Source organism: Mesitornis unicolor, unplaced genomic scaffold (assembly GCF_000695765.1).
Source record: "Mesitornis unicolor isolate BGI_N332 unplaced genomic scaffold, ASM69576v1 scaffold24645, whole genome shotgun sequence".
Classification (NCBI taxonomy): domain Eukaryota; kingdom Metazoa; phylum Chordata; class Aves; order Mesitornithiformes; family Mesitornithidae; genus Mesitornis; species Mesitornis unicolor.
This window is the reverse complement of record NW_010187867.1, coordinates 70,346-94,693: the sequence shown is the minus strand read 5'-3', so window position 1 is coordinate 94,693 and position 24,348 is coordinate 70,346. Positions and strand designations below refer to the sequence as shown.

Sequence of the window (24,348 nt, the reverse complement as noted above, 5' to 3'; positions counted from 1 at the left end):
ATAGTTAAAATTATGGTAGAGAATTGTAAACGTATCAGAAAAATATATTCAAACAGAACTATGGTTCCCTTTGTTCCTAATCAAACTCCTTCTGCCCACTAAAGAAGCATCACTGATACTATTCTCATATTTTTTTGCTTATTTATGTTCTGGATAGATCTTATCAGAATGTTTTGATGAAGCAGTTATCCATGGAAAAATACAGTCTTGAGAAATGTTTTACAGGACCTGTATTCCTTTGGATGAAATGTTTGATGCTGAAAAGTGAAAACTAAATCAGTGTCTTGATAATATTGAAATTTTTAAATGGTATACTCTTAATTAATTTTACCTTTTACTTCTATAATATCATTTTATATTATGTTAATTAAATTTAGAAATAAAAATGTATTTCAAAACTGATTAAAAGTAATCAAGACAATAATATAACATTTTGATGGACTATAATAGATATTCTTTGAAGAATATCTTTGAAGAAATGTCAAAATTTTTACTTCTTTTTTTGAACCAGAACAAAAATATTAAAAAATCTATAGAATCAAAATTCCCATTTACTTGTAGCTCAAATTCAGGCTTCTGGTTCTGTAAGCTTTCAACTCAGTGTGATCTACAGCGTATCGACATCTGACAAACTACTTGTGTTAAAACGTATTCGTTGGCTTTGAAATTTTTTGTTTCAAACGCCAGACCCTGATGTTCTAAAATACTGTTTGCCTTGCCTCACATCCTCTGAGTGCAGGTTTTGTTGCATCACCTGAGACTCTTGCTTCGCAGCCGTGACATGGCAGGCACAAGAATAATTTCTTCTGCTAGTGGAAGGCAGTTTTCATTAGCTGTGTTCAGCATCTGATTCATCTGTAGGAAAAGTGGGTTAGTTTAAATCAGGCACATTTCCTGAAGTTCAAGATACACAATCAAACTACACTGCCATTTGGAAACACAAGAAATTCCCATGGTTTCTCTTTCTTTCTCTCTTTACATAATATTAATCTTTGTAAAAATGTTTATGTAAAGTCTAGTGGGTTTTTCTGCATTTCTAAGTAGATGAAAGCTGTTTGTAATTCCTCAGAGATAATAGGATTCAATTAAAAATTATAAAATACACACAACACACAGAAATTTGTAAAAGAAAAATCTGTGCTGACAAAAAACGCAGTTTTTTGTAAAAAGGGGTCGCCTCTTTTTCTGCAGGAAAGGTGTGATACATCTCATGCTAGAAGCACAAGAAAAATAAAACCAAAACCCACCCAATGGCACTGATGTAGTGGAATCACTTAAGTGTTTATTTTCCTTTCTCCAATTGACTGACCTGGTGATTGATGGACCCTGATTGTCTACATGGCATTATTAAAGCAACTCTTATCTTGCTTTCCCGCTTGTCTCCCCATCAGGGCTTTTTGACCAGCTGATGCCTCTCCTTGTACCCTGTAGCATTTAGACAGCAAGCAGGCAGCAAGTGTCCCCGCTTTGATGTGAAAATGCTTTCTAGCGTTCGGACTGTTTGCAAAGTGTAGTAAGTGCTACTGTTTGGCGAGTGTCCGATACTCGCGATACATGGTCTGTCTGCCTAATTTTACCCTTTGTGAGGGTCAGCATCCACAGCAGATCTCTGCAGACTGTATTTCTGTATTTCCATCTTGCTTGCCTCTGTTGATTGTGAAATAATAGACTTATCCTGTGGCAGACTCCTCAATTTTATAATTTTCCGTCTAAAGAAAGAATCAAAGGCTTGCCTTTCTGCTAAATACAGTGCTGTCTTTCTTCCAGGCAACTTGACCATCAGTCTCGAATTCATAAGCTGATAAGCATGAACTGACCCCTCATCTCTGCGTTCTAGGTTTGCAACCAGGGAGAGGAATGCTCTCCTCCTCTACAACGGGCGTTTTAATGAGAAGCATGACTTCATTGCCTTGGAGATCATCGAGGAGCAGATCCAGCTCACGTTCTCTGCAGGTGAGATGTCGCTGGAGTCGAGCATTGCTGCTTGTAGTCAGGAGGTGTTCTCAACCCATTTGGAAATGCACTTCAATGATTTTATACAGCTATTTGCTGCTTTGTTAGCTGAGTGACCTGCTGACATGGTACAGTGAACAACTGATGCTGGGTGTTACGAAGTACTCCAGATTGTAGCGGTTTGTGATGGTAACGCTTGCTGTCACAGGCAGCAGCTTGCCAACATATCAGTTATAAAATGCAGAGTTTATGACTACTATAAAATATTGGCACCAGCCTGAAAGTTGGCCTCCAAGCCAATGTTTGCTTAAACGAGACTTCATTTTATCACACTCTGATAAACGTCGTGTGTTTATGCGTTTTTACACTACGCCATCAGTGAAACTAGGCGCGTAAGTGTTATCTAAAAATACACACAAGCCAAAGGAAAAGCTAACAGACAAGTGAAAACTACCTGCCGTTCCTTTGGGATCGGTGAGAAGTGGTGCTGTCACTGGGATCCACTGCTGCGCAGTAGAAGCACGTTGCCTTAGAAAAACCCATAATCCACATGAATCTAGGAGAACTGAGCTGCCCACTCATTGCTACAGTGCACTAGGAAACAAGAAACTGAGGTGTTGGCATCTGCTTGCTTTCTGCACTAGGACAAAGTCAGCGTCTTTTGACTCCTGTGGGAGCAGAGCAAGGGGAAGGCAAGTGCGTGTATTCCTGCCGCTGTGGCCTTCTCCCAGGGGAGAGGTTTCCTCCAGAAAACCAGCCCTGGCAGTAGCAAAGCTCTTCCTGGTAAAAGTGTAATCAGAACAAACTGTGACTGGTCCCAGCCACAGCAGAGAGGTGTTTTCCAAGTTAAAAAAGCCCAAGTTTCATCCAAATTTTTGCCCAAGGAGCAAGTTGATGAGCCCATTGGGAAGCCTTTGGTAGCTTTACTAAATCTCAGTAGGGCAGACAACCTCTTGTCACAGGTTTAGGGGGTGTTTTCCATCAGGACAGAAACCAATACCTGGGAAGGGCTGTTGTCATGTAGATCAAGTGGGGTTATGTATAGATCAAGTGGGGTTATGTGTAGGTCAAGTGAGACATCTGTACTTCTCCACTGGGCTCGTAACTCAAGAAATAGTCTTGTTATTTCCTGTTGTCCATATTCAGGATAGACATGTAGGCTCTAGTCAGCTCGCTCTTTATTTCTGTGAGAAGTGAGACATTGCAAGCAGCAAAGCAGTGAGGCACAGCACACACTGCTGTGGCACATTCATAACCAGTGATGGTTGCTGCTCTCAGATCCCATGGTAGATCCAATGTGATCCCATCGATTTCCTAGTGATGCTTAAGTGCATATCTGGGCTTGCTGCATTAAAGACACCCGGTTTCATTTCCCCTTTATTGCCTTAAAGTTGTTCAAATTAGATTTTAAAGGCAGGCTTTTGAATGGATTAGTGCAGTGAAATAACATGCTGCAGTCAGAGAAATGTGCTTTTTTCTGTGGCTCTGCTCCACCTGTCTAAACTTGAATCAAATTGCTCGGAAGGCACCCTGAGGATGAATGAGAAAAAAAAAAATTCTACTTGCACTTATATGCATTTAAATGTGGAGGAACTCCTTTAAAATACATGAAACTAAATTTAGATTTGCGCTGCTGCACCTGAGAGCAGGTCTGGTCCTGTATGTTACAAATGGTATTTTCTTTGGAAGGAGAACAGTTTATGTTTTATAGTTTTAAGTGGCTTTTAACGAATAGTACAAGTTTTGGACATCTGATCTGTCTGTTTTACCTGTCGCAACAACTTTTTCACAGAAAGCAAAGGAAAAGGACTGGAGACCGGTGATCTTCTTTTGCAGAAACTTGCTAGCTGAATAAAAAGCCCTATATTTACTAGAGATTTTTTCTCACTGAATGATAAAAAAAATCAGCAAGGTGTCAAACATGCTAAGCTGAAATCTGTATTCTTTAAATAACAGAAGTATATAGGATGAGAATTACAGGAGAGCAGAGACACAGCAATAATACTTCACATAGGGTAAAACCTTTGTTGCAGATAGAGAGTAGAAAGTACATTTTAAGCTTAACAATACTGTGAACTTTGTTAGCTTATGGGAGTTATTTTTCCTGTGGTTCATTATGTAGAATTTTCCAATGTTAAAAAAAAAAACAACAAAGAAAGAGGAAGAAAAAAAGTCAAAACCTAGCAATCACTTCTCGGTGCCAGGCCTTTTATGTGCTTTCACCACGAGTGTTTATTTTGCTGCTACCTCGGAGCAGATATGCCTGGTTACTGAGCTGGGTCTGCTGACTCAGACCTGACTGAAAAGCTTCAGCTTCAGCTTTCCAGTTGCAATGGCAAGGACTTGCTTTCAAATTTAAATATTAGAAGGCCACCAATAATGTAATCAATCCCTGGAAAAACTCCACTGGGACCAAGGTTACAGTCCGTGGGTTTTATACTAGAGTACTTTTGGATTTCACTTCCTCAGCTCTGATGAGGAGTAGTCTTCCCTTCCCTGACAAAATATCCCAGCATGATACTCATTATATAAAAAAACTCAAAGTGTTGCTTTTGGCAGAAATGCAGAAAAATTAATGTATGTTTTTTCCTCAGTTGACCACTTCAGCAATAGCTGTATCTACCCAATGCATCTGCTACTGTACTCTGCAGAAGCATAACAAAAAATAACATAATTCACCCCAATGTACCAGAAGCTATTTTTGTATTTGTGCACCATAATAATTTCATGAAACTGAGGATATTTACTGTCTCACAGGACAAAACCTCAGATTCTTCCATAGCAAAGTAAGACAGCTGCATCCTGTGCCCAGTGAGGATCTCTCCATGTTTTAGTTTAGTGCAGAGTGGAGCTTGCAGTGATGTTGATTTATGTGTTCCCTTCTGCCTGCCCTTGCAGGGGAGACAACCACCACGGTGGCACCATTCGTTCCGGGAGGAGTCAGCGATGGGCAGTGGCACTCGGTCCAGGTGCAGTACTACAATAAGGTAAGGCTGATTGCGTGGGTGTTATCCCTGTTATTTGTAAAATAACAGAGGCATCAGTCATCTGGCTCTGACCTGATGTGTTCAGCTCTCCTGATGCTTTATTTTATTTATTTAACCAGGGATATTGCTACAGCTCTGCACAAATGGCACTGGTCTTGCTCACTTTGCCTGGGACAAAAATTTCCTGTGAGGGCTTTTGAGTTTTATCTCGGGAAGGCAAAATCAGACCTAGTATGTCCTTTTCAGAAGTACTACCAGGGAAACTTTCAGGTGTGGAAAATTTGGTTATTAAATGGTTGACACTTTTCAGTAATCAGATGCTATCTTAATATATCCCTTTTTCGTCTGCTATATACAAAGATACAAGAGAAATATAAAAAGCGTCATTGCACGCAGTCCATGGCACTCAGAGGTGGGCTCCGGGATCCCTGTCCCACAGCTGCGCCCTCGGTAGCTGTCAAAGTAGGTTCACTTTGAACCAAAAGCAGGGGCTTTGTGCAAACCAGCTATTTTGTAAAGAACCAAGAAGTAGGCTTTTAGGGTGTACGGTATCACTGTTCACAGATAGATGCCAGAGCTCTTCTATAATCTATAATGAAAATTAGAGAATTCATTTAGTTACTGAAAAGCATTGCTTTTAAGTCTGACATGATAGCATTGTGGAGGATCACGTAAGGAAATAGAGGAGCACTGTTGGCTCTTTAAAAGGAAACAGGATACTAGTGTAGGAAGCTGAATGGCAGATGATGGATTAATATGATCAGCAAGTTCTTTATTTCCCAGTGCTGCATCATTTCATCACAGTTTGTGTGGCAGTTTGAATGGGAGGATTAGAATTTTCTTTGGACTCCTAGATAGGGTCTCCTAGCCTACGGTTATTTTATTGAGGAAATAAAAACTGATTTTATTAGTTATTTTGTTTTAAAAAACAACTTATTTTATAGGTTTTGTACTTAATGTACTTAAAATACTCTCTACTATCTGAAGCACAGAGAAATAGAAGCGAAACTTGGTGTGTGGCCATGCATGCATCTGTGGACACTGCGAGGATCTTGGTTACAAACTGCAACATGCTGGGCATCCGTAGTCTGCACATTTCATAGTGAAGCACTTGAGCAGAGTAAGCAGCACTTGCTGAGGGACGCTCCAGCTTTCAAGCGTCATCTGGATGAGGAGGGGAGGGCACAGCCGTGAGGACAGCCTTGGGGCAGCTCACTGAAGCGCTGCTGAGCAGATAAGGGGCCCGGGCAGCCCCAGGACACTCTTTAAAAGGCAAAGACATCTGACACGGGTGTTAAAAATAAACCCCTGCCTCAATTGCAGGGCTTCCTGCTGTTCAAGCAGACTGGTAGGCGAGTCATGTTAGTGGCTGGTGATTCCCTGCCATTAACACATGTGCCCTATCGTCATTTTCTTCTTCTGCTCCAGTCTTTAGAAGGGGAAAAAGCCAGTCCCTGCTCTATGGGAGGAAACTCAGGGGAGAGAGGGAAAGCAGAGGGGTGGTGCCAGGAAACACCACTGACTTCACTGCCTTTGCCACTCTCATGACGCAGAAGTGATGAAAAGCAGGGTCACAGTGTGGAAAGCAGTGTTGTGCCCTTTGCTGTCTGTGCTAGACGTCATCACCTGCTCCTCTGCAGTGTTTGTTCCAGAATGGTTCAATTTGCGTAGGCAGAGAGGAGCTCATAATATTGAGTGAACAGCCCAAGTAAGATACACTAACTTGTGTGTATCCTGCTCTCAAGGCTTTTCAGCATGTCTGAGAATGGCAAATGTTGCACCAGCTCTGCAGCAGTGAAAGCAGGAGCGAGCGCTGTGGGGCTGCAGCAGCCAGGGGCAGCTCTGGAGGCCTCTCCACCAGGCTGCCCTCCGTGCCATGCAGCGGGGCTCAGCCTTCGCCTCAGCTGGTGTTTGTCCGTAGAGCAGCTCCTTGGCTACTTCATGTTTTAACAAAGCTGGGAGGAAAGTTCCTGTCAGGAGGTTGAAAAGACAGAGCTAATTTAGGGATTTGAGTTGTGCCAAGATAAATGGGATGCTGTGTCTAAACTTGACACAGCTAAGACACGTTTGTATAACAGAGTACCCAAAACTCATGAGTTTGTTTAAATTATGCATTCGCGTTATTTCGCAGGTACTGCATCCTTCTGCTCTTTCCAAAACCCTACTGCACAGTGTCAGGTCCTTGTTCCATCACTACTCAGCCCCTTTGCTCTGTTCAGATGCCGCACAGCCTTTCTGAGCAGGCAGAGCTCCCCTGTGTTGTCTCCCTCCTCCCTGCCTCCAGCTCCTGTTCGATCCCCAGCTCCAGCACCTTCTGGACCCCTCTTCCTCCTCTCTGCCCCGGTCTTGCTCTGCATTTTGCAGCAGCACCCCATCCCTGGCAGCAGGGCCACCAGCTTCCCTGTGGGGCTCCTTGTCCTTTCTGCTGCTCAGCTGCTTGTCCAGGTAGCTTCTGGTCTTTGCTTCCTTTTAGACATCTCTTCCCAATGCTGTCCATGAGAAATGCATAACCCATTGTCCCAGATACCCGTGGAGATACATTTTATTCATTTGTCTATGTCTCGCATTAAAAAACGCTTGAAGAGGTGTTTATACCTGCTCTTCCCTGCTGTCCCTCACAAATGTTGAATTTCATCTCCATCCATCTACCTTTTGCTCTATCAGCAGGTTTTCTTTATTTAATAAATGTGATCACCTTTGCCTATCCATTCATCAGTCCCTTTCTGTGTCATTCTGTGGGTTTTTTGCACATCAAATCCTATAGAGACATTTTGAACTTTGCTTGTTATTCACACTCCTCCAGCTGAGCGCTGCCAGGCTGCTCCGCATGCTGCTGGGGTCAGTGCAGCAATGCCCATCCTCTTTGTACCCACTGCTGTGTCCTCGGGCAGTGACAGGCTTCATCGGGCTGCACCCTTTCCTCCTGCCTTAGAAATGCAAGACATGTTGTGGTGTTGGTTGAAATAAATAGCAATGAAAAAATTCCCTGTTGTGCTCACAGCCAGTGTGTGGGGTCAGGTACTCTCTTAGCTTCATCATCTTTCCTAGTTCCCTTTTTTGTTAAGCTGCTTTAAAGGATCTTTTTAAAACTAAGCTGGAAGCTGTTCAGTTTATTTCCTTCTTTCTGCATTTGTACAGCATCTAGCAAGAAAAAAAAAGGTTTGGTCTTCTTTAGAGCTTTCAGATAATGCTGTAATTCACATAAGGAGTATTAGATTTCATCATAGCCAAGGTTAATTTTTCATCTGTAGCTTTTGAGGAGAGTGACTAACAGGCTTTGATACATAATCAAAATCACTTCAGTCCAAAGCAAAGTTTTGTAGATGAGTTTTCACAGCTCTGAAAGCTGTTACTGCAATCCAAGTTGATCATGGTTGGATGTGAGCAAAGGTGGTTTCTGGCACCTGCAGCTCTGTGGACAGTGTTTGTCTGAGCATCACTGGAATAAATTTGGACTCCAGGAGTGGGTGACTTGGATGTGGGGGATGACTCTGGTGGGAAACTTCTGCAGCAGCTGTTTCCTTAACGTGACACATGGTTCTGCAGCATCCTGGTGATGCTGCTATCCTGTGCAGTCAGTGTGGTAATAATAAAATAAGAAGTAAGTGTAAAAGTGATTCCTGTATATTATTTTATGTACTCAGCTCAGAAGTGATACACTTTGTAATACTTATCTTTAGTCTTGTTGAAAAATGTTGCTGAATAACTCCCTATCAGGAGGGTCGCCTGCCTCTTAGGGACAAGCACTGGAGCCTCGCTGGCAAGAGCTGAGCGCAGAGCTGGGTTTGTGCCACCACCTTTGCAGAGAAGCATCAAACCAGGTCTCTATCAGCTTGAGTATCTGATGCTTTCTTACAAATCCTGTATGTGCAGACACTGTAAAACATTGCAGAAATGAAACGGATTGTATCAGGGGAGGAAGGGAAGCAGTGTCATTTAATTTGCTGTGAAGTAATGGAAATGGATGCTTCCTCCCCTGGTACCAGTTGACATACTCGGTTTCAGTGGAAGTGCCTAAGGGAAGCACATCGGTGTTGTACTAAGGAAGTGTTGGCTCTGTATTGAATTTCTGGAAGGGAAAACACCAAGAGAGAATTAGTAGCTATAAGCAAGCAGAAGTGAACTAGGGGTGTTTTATAACCATTCTCTGGTTTCAGTTATATATTAAAAGTCTTGTCAGCTACCCAGTAGCAAGGTATCAGTTTGCCTGTCAGCAGTGTTACTTGCCATTATGGATGTTTGCTGACAGCGGGAGGAAGGCAGGGAGGAAAGCTCCTCACTGACTATGTTAAATACGTTACCTTTTGGGATCCTAATCTCACAACCATTAAAATCAATAGGAGGTATCAAATTAAAGGTGACCTGCATGTGACCTGCTTTCTCAGAGGTATATATATTGATAAGAAATTCAGAAGAAATGGGAATTTTTTTATTATTTTGGAAGGAAAGGTGGGAGAAAGGGGAGGATTTCAGCCTGGCAAATAAAATTGCTAAAAAATAGCAGAAGCAGCCTGCTGCTTGTTCACAGGATGGCTGGCGTAAGAGGCAGCAGCAATGTGAGCTGCCCTCTTTGCCTTGATAATGTGTTTCCTTTCCATGTGCTGGGAGTGCACTCAGCCTCTGATGGAGTTTGGTCCTTATCCTTTGGCTCTCCTGAGCCTGCCAGCATGAGTGACAGTCAGTCCATTTAACCATGCTGATATTTGTTTGGAATAGGATGTTTGATGGTAACAATGCTCAGTATCAATAATATCACATGAACTATCTGGCATTCACTGCACATACAGGATCATGTATGACTGTAGGCAGTGCTTGGGACAGGAGATTTTAACAAGCACGGTAGTGGGTGGTGTTTTTAATTAAGTGAAAACTTCAAGCCACTCTCCCAAACTTCTGATAGAAGTGCAATTTTTTTCCCTCAGAATTTGAGATATAGCATCAAATTTATGTTAAAGTTTTACCTGATGCATCACCTCAGGGTAGAATTCATCGTTTGACAGAAGATAAAAATGTTTTTTGTATGGACATGTTCCTTTAATTATAAAGGACATGTACATGTGTACTTATATACTGTGTATCTTATATGTTACTTATATGATGTCAGAGTAGCTTGAGGATGTTACTGTTCTGTAGGCAGAAGCTCCTCCTGCATCTGTTCAATGGAGCACAGGATCATTTTACTTAAATGCTTGGCTGTCTTAGGAGTGGCCCACCAGTTCAGAGCAGTTGCAGTTAGCAGTTACCTGCTGCTTTCCATCACTGTGTGCTTCTCAGCCCAGGTCTGCATTTAGCCTGCAGACAGTCACCAGAGAAAACAGGCAAATTCTTCAGTTAGTGATAAACTTAAAAGAAATGAGGGCTGCTAAGGGCTGATCTTCAGTGCATGGTGAATTCAAAGTGCAGGAGATGTGTTGCTCTAAACCAGACTCTCATACACTTTTGAAAATCCCCTGCCTGTGGTAAGTGATGGTTTCTGTTGAGTTAACTGGCCTTCATCTTGGGCAAGCTGGAGCTTGAGTATCACCAAAGTCTGAGCTTGTGCTGTAGGGATTTACCTCTCAGCCTTCTTGCACACTAGAATTTGCCAGTACCTTCCCTTCCCGGGCAGGATCTATCCCCACCATGTGCCAAAACACCCTCTGTTGCAGAGCCAGGACCTGCACTGTAATTGATTTTCGGTACCTCGGATGTGTGCTGCAGCTCTCCCATTGTGCTTGCTCAGCCAGCAGGCAAGTGGATGCCAGGGCAGCTTTCTCCTTCACCTGTGGGTTCTTTGGCCAAAGCTGATCCTGAAGCATTATTTAACCATGCCTGCACAGGTGTGCTATGGTGCCAGCAGAGCTTATGCTTTGAGTCTGCGTCCACAAGTCCTCCATACCATGGATCACAGACTGACCATCCATGCCAGGAAGTGATGTACCTGTGGGTGAAACCAACCAGCTCTGCATCTGGGGAGATCTCGGTGAGCCCCGTTTGCTCCCAGTGCAGTCTGAGTGGCAGCTTTCCCGTGCTGCTTGCAGTTTTTGTGTGCCCTCTCTGGCTGCTGGGCTCTGGACAGAGCTGGGAGCAGCTGAGAGTCTTGAGTGCGATGTGGAGTTGTGACTGCTACCAGCTCATGTAGACTTGGGATGAAGCAGCTTACAACAGGAACAGATCTGTGCGTACCTGAGACTCAGGGAATGAAGTGGAAGGAGGGACAGGGTCAGATCTCCAGTCCAATGGCAGCTACTGGTCTAGCAAAAGAAAACAGGTGGGTAAATGTATGGGCTTGACAGAAAGTCAAATGAACTCATTGTGCTCTCAAGGGACATGAGCAGGGAAGCAGCAGTTGCACACTGCAGCAAGGATGGCACCAGTTTATCTTAGATGCGTGATGTGTCTTGCTGGAGCCTGCCTTCCTCATACAGAGCACCTGCTCCAGCTGACCGTGTGGTTAAGGTAAGCTCTTGGGTTCAGTCTTGTACAACCCCTCTATTTTCTCATTCCCCTACACATATAATGGCTGCAACTCATTAGCAGAATTATCTTTAGGGTTATCTTTATAGCAAATCTCTGACATTCATCACTGTCTTTGCGTTACTAGAGCCTTTGTTTTGAATCTGGAAGCCTGGGTCAGGCAACTGCCTAGCAGTGGCCAGAGGCAGAGTACTTCTGAAGAACTTAAGAATGTGTACACAGAACTCAGGTCTACCCCTGTTCTCCCACCCAAGAGCTGGCTGGGACCACTTTTCATCCAGCCAGCAGCCATTGCGGGGTTGACACAGCCATACTGTCACAGAGAAAACCTAAAGGGCTGCATGCTGGTGTGCCCATGGGCACCTGGAAGCCCAGTGGCCACTTGCGTTCCCCTGCCATGGGCAGGCCGGACCTGCCCTTTGATCCAAACCCCTTGCATAAGGACAAGTGGCACAGGCAGTCACAGGCAGTAGGAGCAGTGCTGGTCTGTGTTGGAGAAGTTAAAGTAGCGCTTTGTTTTGGAAAGGGTGAACTGAAATACAGCAACCTCTGACTGTCTGCTGTGGAGACGAGCACAAGCCCTGCTGGTTATGGCACACGTGCCCACATGCCAGGTGCCTGTGGAGCTGACAGAAGTGTTATCTTGCTTCCTTCTGAAAACACAGACCCTTTCTGATGATGGCAAATTCACCTGTTATGGAAATAGAATTGTTCTTTATTTGGTAACAGCAATTGATCTCACTCCTTTGCCTTTGAGGAAAAAAAAAAGCAGATGTCAATATTTTAGTGAAACTCAAATTGCAATAACGGTGTCAAAAGACACTGATGACATTGGTTACTGCTTTCTCTCCTATAAAGGGACATCATTCTTGTTAGAAGTGCTGAGTCCACTGTGCCCTGTCCCCCTGGGACCAATAGGGGAACAGGAGCATCACGCAGCTCCTCAGCTCCACCTCCCCAATGCCACCCCACCACTGCACTGCCCCTGGGGCCGGAGGCTCCCGTTCCATCAGGAAAGCCATGTTTGCTCAGCTCTGTGTCTCCCTGCCGAGCCTCCCAAGGAGGCTGCCAGCGCCGCAGGTGATTTATGAGGCAGGCATATGCCTACAGCTCAATAGGGAGTGCCAGCTCCTTGGAGAAAAGCCACGTAGCTGCCACCAACTAGGCATAACTTTTAGTCATCGGACCCAAGGTGAAAGACTTTGCCCTGAAAGTATCCAGGACACCATCCAGTGTCATTTACTTCTTAATCTGAATGGTCAGAAACAGTGGTTGGCAATTAAATTCCTAGAAAGGTGTTAGTTATTATACCCTGTGCTGGGGAGTACCTCTTTATACCGGGGCACAGTTACCCCTGCTGAGTACTGCGTTTTGTAACTCGGTTGGAAAAGGCGGACCCCAGTGGAAGTCAAACCACTGCAAAAGCAATTAGGAATAAAGGCTGGGTATGACTTATGCAAATATCTATCATTCATGACATCTGAGCAGACGTAATTCCGATCTGAGGGAGAATTTCTGAAGTTAATCCTCCCTGTGGCTTCCAGACTAATTTGTTAAGGGATTGAGGGAGATTTTCTAAATAAACAATGCAGTTGTTGAAGATTATGATAATGCCACTGTGGATCAAATGTGGGCCTGCCAGTGTTTGGATTTTCCTGGCTCAGAGTGACTTGCTGTGCTTACATTGTCCATGATCAGCACAGGCCCACTTTAGCATTGCTTGGCGTTATCCGGTAAAGAAAAATGCAGAGCATCAATTGCAATGTTAAGCAAATATTTGGGGGTGGAGGGTACTGTAAATACTGAAAATGTCATTCAGTTAAGAACAGCCTGCTTCTCTGAGCATATTTTTCCAGGAAGAAATACAATTTTGTGTATCTATATTTCCAAACCGAAATTCATGATATCTAAGAAGTGCCAATATAGCTTTTAAAAGCTCTCTCAAGTGTGCAAGGCAGAAACTGTGTTAAATTTAGTATTTCCTCTTAAATCACGTATTCTTACTTGAGATTTATCCGTATTTATAATTTTGTCATTTCCTTATCACCCATCCCATTTTGTATATTTAACAGTGGAAGATACTGCAGGGTTGTAGGGGTCGGTGGTGGCATGGCAAGGAGGAGGCAGTGAACAGTGCTGATTTCCAGCAGAGCACTGATAGTATCTTTCAACAGATCATCAATTTGTGCTGGATGGCTTTCCTTCTGCGTCATTTTTATGGGATCAAAAGTTCTGCTTAAACACAGGAAAGTTTGCAGGACGCCAAGAACACGGGGAGCGTGGCTGCAGTCAAGTCTGTAGATCTGGTTTTGAGAAGAACTTATCTGTGGTTACCTGCGTAAGTGCAAGGTCTCTTCTTCACAGAGAAAATTGCTGTGATTTCTTCAGTTATGCAAGGAAGAAAAACAATTCAGATGAAAAAGTCACTGTCTTTGCTAGTTGCAATCAGAATTTTTACCAGCATCCTGAAGGACACGCATGTTTAATTTACTTTCCAACTCAAGAGGTCAAGGAGCTTTTACTGAATTACCAGTATTGGTAGCTAGATGCAGGTTATGATAGTTCTTCACAATTTTCTTACAAGAACAAAAGTTATTGTGCCAGCAGATTATTGTGCTATTTGGTGGGCAGGTTTGTATGCTTACAGAGCATGACGGTAAGTAGTGCTGGAGGCACATGTACAATATGAGGCTATGAAGAATTTGTAGCTATGCATCTCTACTATTTGTACTATGTATTTTGGTGCCAGTGGTCATTGCCATTTAATAAAAAAGAACTATAGCAGTTAAAATTACAAGCATCTAAAGGAAAGGAAAGAAATCACATTTTCCATTGCTGAATGCATGCCAGGGCTTTACATTTAAAGTTCAAAATGTTGTTCTAGTCAAACACATAAAATATGTTCCTCGTGTCTGGATGTAAAACGTGTCATTTCCTACATGCTCAGAACTCAGTTTTAAAAATGCCACGAGAAAAGGTAATCTCAGCAAAAATAGTTCAGTTTATGAGTAATTTCCTGGCATTTGGGCTGAAGATTCAGAGACTCCCATCCTTGCTGAGGCCAATTGCATCATCCTCTTCCACACAAAAGAGAAGATCATCAATGAAAGTTTCAGTCTAGACATGACCATAGATTTGATATATAGAAACTGAAGCTTGACAGATTCTTATTAGAAATAATATACAGTATCATTAATAGTGAAGGAATATAATCTGCCCACAGTTCTGATGGTCTCTCTGTCCTTTGAAATCTTTAAATCAAGTTAGTATTTCCCTTTCTTAAGGAAAATTTTAGCTCGGGTGCAAGCCATGTTCTTGAGGCAGGACTCACAGGGATATCCTGTGGCTGTATAAGGCAAAAGGCTGGTTAGATGATAACATGAGTCTCTTCCATCCATAAAATGTGGCAGGATCCTGTGAAAACCCATCTTCAGCTGCAGTATTACAGGTGAGAAGCTGAGGGCCAGGTAGACAGGAGAAGTTTTGCTGCACACTTGCCTTGCTCTTAAGTTCTTCCACAGCATCTGCTGCTCCCTCAGCGGGACTTTGGTCTGGCCTGTGGCAGCCGTTTACATTCCTGACATCTCCTTAAAAGCACTGAAAGGCTGCCTGGCTAGTATTTACTTTTTCTTGGTCCTGCTCAGCCATGGTTGCAGAGCCCTGGCAGGTGCCAGAGGGTGTAACGGGGGCAGCTGCTCTGCTCTTGTAGAACAAGCTCAGCTGGGCCTGGGCTTTAAAGGCCCCTCTCTGCAATTCCACCAACTTTTATTCATGTAGATTTCAATTAGTGGTCATTGTTTTTGTTGATTTTGTTTTGTTGTTTGGTTTTTTTTTTCCTGGTAGAGGGTAAGTGTGAAGTGATTGATATCTGGGAAAGAAAATCAGGATTTGGCGGCTGAGCAACATTCCATTGTCTTGACATGAAATAACAAATAACTCGCCTCTAAATCTGTTTCTCGGGAAATGAAAGTGTAAAGCAGTGAAAGTCATGTGGAGGTCATTGAGATGCAAAGCACGTCCTGCTCCCCAGCCTGGAGTGGCTCAGCTCTCCCTAACAGCTTTGAGAAGTCTTGGGTGGCTGGGGAAGAGGAAGGCAAGCAGTACCCAGTGTCTGGCTTTTCCTCTCCCCCACCTGCTTTTGGAAGTAGTGTTCTCACAGACTTTGCAACCACCACTTGAAAACACTCATTGTGGTGGTGATTTTTTACACAGACGCAAACAGTAACTTTTCAGAAACTGTGCCCAGGGTTCTTACTCTGTGAGTGACATTAGGGACCATGTTGTGTGAAAACCAACCCGAGTTCACTCCTTTTTCTGAGGGCTTCATCAGTGCTCATTCCTCTTGCTTCTCCCAGGTTTTAAAAGGCTTGATGTGCTTGCTCAGTTACAGCACTGCCACATCTTGGTCTGCGCTTTCCCCACACTTGAGCTGGGTCTCAGCTGCATGGCTTTCCCCATGGTTTGGGGCTCTCAGATCACCATGGAAAGCCTGGCACCCAGCGGTGCTCCTTGAGCCCAGATTTGGTCTAGCCATCTAACACCTCCATGCAGCAGAACTCCTCGGATGTTTAATGGCACCTCCCAAAGCGGTGATTTTCAGCTCCTTCTGAAGGCTGAGGAGATGTGAGGGAGCTCCATGAGAGCTGGCAGAGTCTGAACAGTCTTGGCTCACCAAAAAGCCCTGAGGATGGTGCTTGAAGGCTGCCCGGTAGGGCTCCTGCAAAGCCAGCAGAGTCATTGAAATGGCACCTCAGGAATTTGGTGTGAGTGCTTTGAAGTGCACTGTTCTCTCCATTTAATCACACAGTAAATCTACAGTAACTCCCTGATTTGCAGTAGCTTTTCAGGTGTTTTACATTCGTCTGTGGAATTAGGGGAAGCAGCACTTGGCAGTTACTTGGCCGCACAGGGGTCTGTGTGTGCACCAGGAGACCCTCAAAGATCCAGCCATGGGAGGATAGCCCATAGAGCAGCGTGGGATTCCTGAATTTTATAGACAGAGTTGTGTCCCCATCACCCACACTGAGCAGGCAAGCAGTTTGCTTGGTAAGGTGACACCAGGAATGAGTCCAAGGAGGAGTTACTTGCTGTGAATAAGTGTGCTGTGGTATTTCTAGGTATTTCTTGGACTCTGACAGCAATAACATTTGCATCCTGAATGCAAAATTAAGTCATAAAACATACAAGATTTATATAAAGCTGAAAATATTTGAGAGTGGTACTTTGGCAGATAGATAGGGACAAATGGAAGAAGGGTTTGCTGAACTGGCAGAGGAGAGCATGTGAAGAGCAAGGATGCTCTTCCAGTGTCTTTCACGTGCTCTCCTCTCCCAGTTCTCCAGGGGTGTTGGAAGAGGAGAGCACCTGAAGATGCTGTGCAAGGGTTGGTGAAAGGGAGGCAGAAAATAGGCAGAAGAGGGGTTCAGAGTGCAGGAGGGCAGAGAGGTGTGCCAACCACAAGGACAGGTCAGAGCGGAGAAGAGGGCTGCAGAGGGTGGATGAGGGGACCTTTGGCAGCAGAGCACCATGGTGAGTGGTGTCTCCCACGCGGAAAGCTGGATGTTGTCTTGAGAAATGGGCATGGTCTCTTGGCAGCCAAAACAGGTCCTTCCTGTGTCACTGATTCAGCATCAAAGAGCTGAGAAGCGTCTGGGAATACAAGTTTGAGGATTGAATTTACATTTGCAGACAGGGAAAACTTCCTAACATCAGCAACACAGCAGCCCTTGCCAAAATTAGTCAAATATATAACAAGAATATACCCTTTGCAGGAGCTGGATGATATTTGTGGAGATAATGTTCATTCTCTGTGGAGGGAAAGTACACGTCTGAATGCCGTATGTGTGGCCATGGCTTTTCACAGCCTGGCCATGCTCTTGCCGTATGGTGGGACAGGAGGGCTGCTCCCCGTCTCTGCCCTACCACCGAAAGAGCAGCAGCGATCCAGGCAGCACCGTTCACGCATGCCAGGTCTCATAGCTGTGCTGAAAGCCTCCTGCTTTGAATATCAAAGTTTAGCCCCTGGATGCAGTTGTGAAGGAGATAAAACATCAGGCCAGTAAAACTCGCTTGACTTCGTGGCCCAGGCTTGATCCTGAGATTGGTGTCTCAGGGACTTTGTCTAGGAAAAAGAACTGGTCTGGTGGCTTTTCAGGATTTGCATTTTTGACTCACCGATGGGAAGCTTTTTGCTTTTCCTTTTCACTGTCACAGCCTCTCATGTTTCTCTACAGACTCGAGCCAAATTTGTATAAAGAAATGCCATTAAAATATTCGGAGAATAAAGGGGATACATACATCAAAGGAGTAAGGGGTTTATGTGAAACAATTTGTCCTGCCTTTCCCTGGTGACTAATCAGGATGTGTAAAAGATTTTCGGTTCTTCACACTGCCTTACTTTAAAGGTGTTCTGGAAAGCTGTAGGGGGAAACTAAAAAACAGAGGTTAACATTAATGATTTCTCTTAATCTGGCCTAATTTGGAGTTTTCTGATTGATCAGAATGGTCTGCAAGTCCGTGCCATGGCACTAAGCTTCTCCCGCATTTCCTACTCTGTCCCCCTGGGATTGCACGCACAGTGCTTTCCCCATGTGTGTTTTCCTGTTTATTTATTTATTTTGCTTGCAGGGGGCCTGGCTCCGGCCTCTTGCCCAGGGAGACGCCGCCGCCGTGGGCCCTTAATGAGCTTTTTGACCACTGAAGCAGCACAGCATCGCCTGGGAATTGGAGGGGGGCTCTCCCTGCCCGGTGTGAGATGGCAGAGCAGGGGCCTATGGGTTAACGAAGGAGCCGGGGCGGCTGGCGGGCTGCCTAATGAGCGCCAGGGAGCCATGAGGGGAGACCCCAGGGGCGGCCAGGGCCCCAGCAGCAGCCTCCAGCAGGACCCAGTGCCAGTTGCTCCATTTTTTCCTGTTATTACTGTGGCTGGAAGCGTTGGGAAGCAAAGAGCCCTGAAGGGTATGAATGAGAGGCATTTTCCACCCAACACTTTTGGGAGCAGTGGGGTCTGAACCAGCACATTAACAATGCAGGAGTGCTTTTTTTGCATTAAAAATCACTAGGAAACAGATTCTTTTTAACCTTTAACCACTCCAAACAGCCAATAAATCATTAGCTACTGATTAACAAAAACAGAAGGGTAACTTATTGTCCAGTAAGCAAACTCTTGGAAGCACTGAAAGGCTGGCACTGACTTCAGGATGCCTTTTCTTTTTACACATTTGCACTTATTAAAAAGACAAACAAGCTCTGCATATTAAGCCATGTCACACAAAGCACTTTGCTAAAAAAACAGCTTTCTAAAATATACCTATTTTAATGTGTACAGTGAGCTGAGCAAACGCAGTATTTACAATATGCAACATTATGTCTGTCCCCCAAGAGAACATTTCTCCTCATGCCAAGCATAAAGAGATGGGTTGTGTCTCATTTGCAAGGGTTCCTGGTTTCTGTTCTCAAAGTCTTGGCCATGCTTACAGTCTGCTGCTGAATTGTCCGCTCAGCTCCTTCAAAAGCTTTAACGGGGTGGCTAAAGCAGGCAGAAATCCTCGTGGCCGAAGTTTGGGCTGGAGAGCTCAGCTTTTGGTTTGAGTTCAGGGAATATCCATCAAGTTGGAACACTCTCTCATGGCCGACCAAAGCCACTCTCCCTCTTTCCATCAGCCCGAAAAGTCAAGTGGCAGTTTTTTATCTAAGAATGAAAGTTGGAAAAAGGTGTTCCTGGTGGAGGAAATGCTGGTGCAGATTAACGAATAGGAGGACGAGATCCAGGAATCTGAATGTCATCACTGCTGCTGATTGACTAAACAGACGTGCGCTTTGTAGTGTTACTGTTCCATGTGCAGTATCTAGTCTGGTTTAATTCAAAATAAGTCTACTGAAGATTGGACTGTTTGCTTAAACCACAGATTACGTATCACAAACATCCCCAACAGTTTTGCATTGTGGCTTTTGAAAACAGTAGTATTTCTAATGTAAAAATGTAATGGTTAAGTGTTTAAGACAAGGCTTCCATTGTCCATTAATCTGTATGTCTTTTCCATTCACTGTGCATTGTTAGACCATCTGTGTCTTTAATAAGTAACTGTGTGGCCTCTCACAGTTTAAATATTTACTTTAAAATAATAGACGATCCAAATGAAACTGAGATATATGAGAATACCCGTGTCTGAAGCTTTAAGTGGAATGGGAGCAGATTTGTGCAGTAGATTTGCAAACTACACACAGATGTGTTTTGGTGACCTTCTCTCCTCTATCTGGTCTCCATTTATGAAACACAAGTTCACTGATTACACTTCTCAGCATTTTACATGCACCTGGGAGAATCTACATGTGTTTCTTTCTGTTGAGGCTGGGGAGAAGTCCAAACAGTTCATTGCTTCGTACTTGGGTTTCACGAAAATCAGATTTGGCATCAGTAGTAAAATACCTTTGCAGTGGCATTTTGTCACTGCTGTCAACTGCAACCCGAGAGAGTCACTGCAGGTGGCCTGAGGTGCAGGTGCAGGTGCTTGTGACTTGAGAAGGTCCCTCCTGCAGGTCACCACTGAGGACGGTAGATGAGCCTCACTGCTAACTCTGCTATGATCAGAAAGAGAACTGCATTTTTCAAAAGGCATCCTGGGAGACTCATTCCTGCAATCGCAAACTGCCTGTGATGCTGTCTGGGCAAGGGAGAATGTCGTGGATTAGGCTCGAGATTTGAGATTGTCCACCCATACATTGGAACCACCAGTCTCCTTCACGAAAGCTCAAAGAGGCAAAGTGAAGTTTCATGACATTCTGTACAATTTTGTGTACTAATTGCCGTTATTTGGGGAATATAAATATGGTTAGTCTTGTTTCACCATTAGAGAGAAGAGTAGGTGGCTTCTGGACTCATGTGTGGTTCCTAAGTCAGGGCTGCTTTTTTATTTTCTCCAAGTGACTCTGTATGTGATTACATCCAGCAAGCGTGTCAGTAAAACAAACACAACATACTTGATTACAGGTGCACAGAACATTTGAAGGATCACTATGTGATGGTGCAGTACCCTGTGACACTCAGAGCTGCTTTTTTTTCCTTTTTTTTTTTTTTTTTTAGTCCAGGATGAATCCACTTTGTTCATAGTTTGTTTAATTGAGACCGGGTTCTCTTTCTGGCACTGTATGGTACCTCTTCTTGCTACTCACTTTTACAGCATGTGGTCTTTGAAGTTTGAATTCCTTCTCTCTTTCTGGACACGGGCTAAGTAAAAAGGCAGCCTTCAGGGTTAGGCAGCACAAGGTAAATTTTCAGCCCCATGAGCAGGAACTCAGTTACTTGACTTGTATGACCATTAATGGGGGTCATGCTGGTAAATTCCTGTACACCACATTGAACATTTACTCATGAGTGCAGAATTGGCACAGCTAATGAAAGTTGCCTTTCGGGTAGCATGGTGTTTCAGGAGATGGGTCTGACAAGCAGAAAGGCCTGCTAAGTACCCAGATGAAAGTCTGGCTTTAACTCCTTGAACAGATTTCCAGAAAATAATAGTGTGAATTAATGCTGGTTAATGTCAGCTGTTCCTACTGTTCGGGGTTAGTCTTGCTCCAGTAGGATTCCATAGAAGCAAAGGTGAGGCCTGAAGTGTAAATGTGTGTGCTATCATCTAGTGCTGACAGTTTGCTTTCTTGTGTTTTTTTTCAAGTACTACTTACTGTTACTTATTTGCTTTCCAATGTAGGCCTCATGCTAACACCAGCTTCTATAGTCACAAACAAATTAAGTTCTTTTTAATAATTTTTGCCCCTGCTACTTTCCCAAAGGTGACTCCTCCATGGCTGAGCATCGCCTGCTGGTTTCCAGCTTATATTACTCATGGGCATCTCATCCCCATTTGTTCTTGTGCTGTGTCCATTGCAGTGGTAGCATCTTCTCATTTCCAAAACTCTTCCTTAGCCTTTACTTTGCTGGGCTAAACACAGCAAGTCCTTTTTGTCTCTTTGATAAAGTGAGCTTTTGATTACCCTGATTGCAGCTCTGTGCATCTGCTCTAATGGGAAGTTATTTTTAAGAAATGAAGTAAAAATTGTCCACAATATTCTGTCCTGTTCAGTGTCATAAAATTTCCCTCGTACCATCTTCCCAACAACCCACGGTTGTATTGACTTTTTTATAGTTTAATGACACCGTGGTTCATAATTGTTTTGTAGTCAATCAATACAGTTTTGGTTTTTTTCTTCATTTGTAGCTGATGATCTTTGAGCCTGCAATAGAAATTTTTGGCATTAGATCCCAGGTTTCACGTTCTGTTATTAATTCTCTTTCTAGGACTCAGCTACTTAAAATTACTGTTTTTTAAAATGCATGATACTATAAATATCCTTTGTGTCACCACCAAACTATATTTGGTACTAATCAAAATATTAAATTAATAAAATCAGTTTCATTGTTCAATTTTGAAGGCACTCCTAACTTAGGCTCCCTCTGTTCCTGTCTTTTATTTATATAACTTTATTTCTGTTATAAAGTACTCCTTGCACTAGGTGTTGAGAAGATGAGTAGTGTAGTACTTGCCACATATAAGAGAAAAAAGAGCCCATATTACAGTAAATCACTCAGACAATCTCTCTTTCCTTTCCCAGCAATGTATTCTTCTATTTTGGGAAAAGCCTGTTCTGTCCAATGGGCCTTTTAACATGGTCGGAAAAATCACTGGTGTTTGAACTGAAGTGTGGTTTAAACTGCCAGTCGGTCTCTTCTCACTCACTGGAATATTCCATAGCTCTGTGTGGTCATCGGAGCCAAAGAGATGCCAGAGGTCTGCCGTGCAGTGATCCGTCGACATCTAGAGAAACACTTTGCAGTTTCTATGTTAAATAAAAGTAGAAGAAAAATCAGTTTGCCACTGCAGGCAGTTGACTGTGAAGGAGCAGCTGCAAACTGCTGAGTCTGGTCAGGTTGCAATCTTGGTTAACTTTGGGCAGATCCCCCCTGCTGCGAGAATAAATACCCTGCCTTTGTCAGGGCTCTGTGTAAGAAACAATAGGTTATTTCAGTGAAGCACAAGAATGTAAATGTTAATCGAATCATTCCTCCAAAAGAATAAAAGTAGCACCCAGAATGTAAACATTTTAATTTTGGAAGGGAAGGTCTGCCTGTCAGTTGGTTAATTTGGTATGTATTTTTTCATTTAATTTGAAAAGCTGCTCAGTAGCATTGCCATCATTGCATGCAATAACATTTTTAGCACTACAAATACGCATGTTTCCTGTCTTTCCAAGCTAGGCAGTGGCAAAATCCAGGGAGTATCAGAAAAAATAAAATCTGCCTTAATATCACTCGGGAAAGGTCAAAACCTGATACTATATAACTGCCAAACTATGTGATCACTTTAGTTCTTGGTAGAGGAAGTGGAAAATACTTTCCAACTGGAATTGACACCAGGAAACGTCTTTTAAAAATGTTTTTTATACATTGGGATAATTACCCTTAGAATAAATCTGTATCTCTTGACAAATGATGAAAGTGTCTTTAGGTGGTTTAGCAAATTTATGTGTGTACAAGCCAAACAGAAAAAACAGGCATTTATCCCCTCTCGTCTTCCTTGTTTGCTGCACAAATAAGGGATTTCAGTATGCAGTTGAGCAATATATGTTTTAAAGCAAGCATGCAGCAAACTATGGTGTGATGCCCAGCCATCTTCTGTTTTCATGTGTTTACAGCTGTTTTTAATCAATACATGATAAAAATATCTCTTGACTTTCAGTTGTGCCCCACATCTGGTCAGATCCAGGTGACTTCACTCCTGTGGGGTGTCCTTTTGCCTGTAGAGGAAAGGCAGCAAAGCCAGGGGAGTTCAGCTCATTGCTTCTCTTGTACCCATGAAGTCCTCAGAGATCCTGCACCAATGCTAGATTAGGACTCACTAGCTCTCTACAAACACTAAGCATGAAAAATGCTTTTCCTACAGAATTTGCTAGTTCTTCACTGAGGCTGATAGGCTGCTGATCATATGTGCACCCTCTTTTAACTGTCCTGATTTTAACAGTCACTTTTCCACTGGAGGAATCTGTCTCTTGAGTTTCTACATAGCAGCTATCACCTCCTGCCAGTCACACTGGCGTATCATTCATCAGTTAAGAAATTAGTGGAGATGAAGGGTGTGTATGCAGTGGAAGCACAAAAGTTTGGTGGTTGGGGCTGGATTCCCAGTGGTCCCATAGGCTTTCCCTGCCTGTCCAGATCACTGAGTTTCCCCAGTTGGTGGTGGTTGCAAAGTGGGAAGAGCACCACCTGCCAGCAGGGTGATGAGCGGAGCAAGCCAGTGACTGGAGGTGTGAAGCTGAGCATGATAACTCTAGTTTTGTGGCCATGTTCACCAGGGCATGTTGTGTTTGGATGGGCAGGAGTTTCCTACTGCCTGGGTGAAGCCGGAGATGAGAGCAAACTGGAGCATTTACTGCCACTCTGAAACACACTTTCTTCTAGTTTTCTGTGCACCACCCACAGTGTCAGTCTGCATGCCTGGACCAAAGCGGCTGCATGAGCAAGCTCAGACCCATCCCTTATTTTGATTGTCCAACTCCACAGATCACTGATCTCTATTCTTCTGTGACCAGAAACCAGGGGCTTCTCAGCCAGCTCAGCAATGGGCAGTGGTTTTACATGCCCTCCATCCTGTGGCTGGAACAAGCAGTCTTCATTTAAGCTCCCTTCCAGTCACCAGACAACCTTTCACTACAGCTGTTACGGGGACTTGCACTTGGTTTCTGGTGGTCTTGACAGAGTGCACCCATCAGAGAAAATTTGATTTAAGCTTTTAGGCTCACTTGTGTCATTACATCATTTTATGGTTTTCTGGCTTTGGGCAGAAACAGTGTTAAAATTCACATGACTTCATTCACTTCTGGTGAAGAGTTGCAAAATGAGCAGAATTTATTAGTTTGCTGTGCAGAAGTAAGAAAACACCTCTTTGAAGTGATTTGA

The 24,348-nt window shown here is 43.6% G+C and overlaps 1 protein-coding gene across 1 annotated transcript in view; it reads left to right on the top strand.

Annotated features, from left to right (window-relative positions):
- The window catches only part of CELSR1 (cadherin, EGF LAG seven-pass G-type receptor 1), a gene marked incomplete at its 5' end in the record, with an annotated part of 93,801 nt that overhangs the window by 23,874 nt on the left and 45,579 nt on the right, over positions 1 to 24,348 (top strand). Inside the window, 2 exons of the mRNA XM_010185613.1 lie at positions 1,838 to 1,953; positions 4,852 to 4,940. Of these exons, the coding sequence (XP_010183915.1) occupies positions 1,838 to 1,953; positions 4,852 to 4,940 (205 nt within the window). The remainder of the gene's footprint in view (positions 1 to 1,837; positions 1,954 to 4,851; positions 4,941 to 24,348) is intronic.